The 1,138-nt window shown below is 59.9% G+C and overlaps 1 protein-coding gene across 1 annotated transcript; it reads left to right on the plus strand.

The window, feature by feature from the left end:
• On the plus strand, positions 1 to 1,138 carry K437DRAFT_260443 (uncharacterized protein). Its single transcript, XM_013384234.1, has 3 exons — positions 1 to 209; positions 256 to 339; positions 367 to 1,138. Exons 1-3 carry the CDS (start codon positions 157 to 159, stop codon positions 809 to 811), a joined length of 582 nt encoding a protein of 193 aa, XP_013239688.1. The 5' UTR covers positions 1 to 156; the 3' UTR covers positions 812 to 1,138.

Consider the following 1,138-nt stretch of genomic DNA (forward strand, 5'->3'; position numbering starts at 1 on the left):
CTTGATCTCCCACTCCAATCGCCTAGCATCAGTAGCACTCCTCACTTTCTGCTCGAACTCGCGCTTCTGCCGTTCCAGCTTCTCGCCTGCTCCTCGTCCCAGCCGGTCCCTGCCCCTGTCCGTTCTCGTGCGACTGAATAGGAACAGGTTTAAACGATGCGCTGCGTCGCTTCGCGTGCTGATGCTCCCATTACCGCTGCCGGAGGCGGGTGGTCGCCAACGACTTCGCATACGCCCTTTGCTGCGGCTGGACAGCGCCCAAGTGCGTCCTCGAACCTCCTCCTCGGGTCGGGGCGAACAGATCTTGCAGCGGCGCTGCTCCGCCCGCGGACGATTTGCGTCGCACTGTATCTCCACCATCTGCAGCGCGCACGGTCCGCACGGCCAGCCGGTCTTGCCAGAGCGCAGCCTCTGCATCCGCCGCCGCTGCCGCACTCGTCTCTCCCGCCGTCGAAGGAGAAGAAGTAGCGCCCAACAAAGCGCGCAAACTGGAAGCCGACGCAGATGCTGTTCCTGTAGCCCGCACGCCACCACCGTTCCCAGCATTGCTGGAAAAGGCGTGAGTGTCACACTCCCACCACCACCTGCGCCGCCAGATTGCCGGCTGTGGGTAACATGCGAGAGGAGATGCTGTGGTTGTACGCATGAGGAGGTGCTTTTCGCTGTCGATGCTACTGCTGATGACGCTGATGACATTGCCGGACTTGAGTCGGTGGTGATGCGCGCGCGAGTCTCGTGCATAAGCGTGAAGCGGCAGACTGGGGTGATTGCCGACCTCTTCCAAAAACGAGTGGCCAGCCGAAGACGATGAGCAGAGGTCTGAACACCCTGGTTTCCATCCACAGCTGCAGGTGTTGTCCAGATGCGCAGAGGCTTCGTAAGATATGGTGAGAACGGTGTAATGAGTCTCACTCTGCCCGCCATGCGGTCTGAGCGGGAATGTGGCGGGCCTGACGGCGTGAAAATGCATCGTGTCAATACATGGCAACCGGTCAATGGCTGCTTCTTGGCCAGCAGAAAACAAGTAATTGCTTAGAGCGGCACAATTGTTCATGTGCGTTGAGCCCCATCGATCGCGCGATCCGCGCTTGATAGATGCTTGCTCCGTTCGAGAGCATGCGCATAGGGTGTGAACACG

Source organism: Tilletiaria anomala, assembly GCF_000711695.1.
Source record: "Tilletiaria anomala UBC 951 chromosome Unknown K437scaffold_285, whole genome shotgun sequence".
NCBI lineage: Eukaryota > Fungi > Basidiomycota > Exobasidiomycetes > Georgefischeriales > Tilletiariaceae > Tilletiaria > Tilletiaria anomala.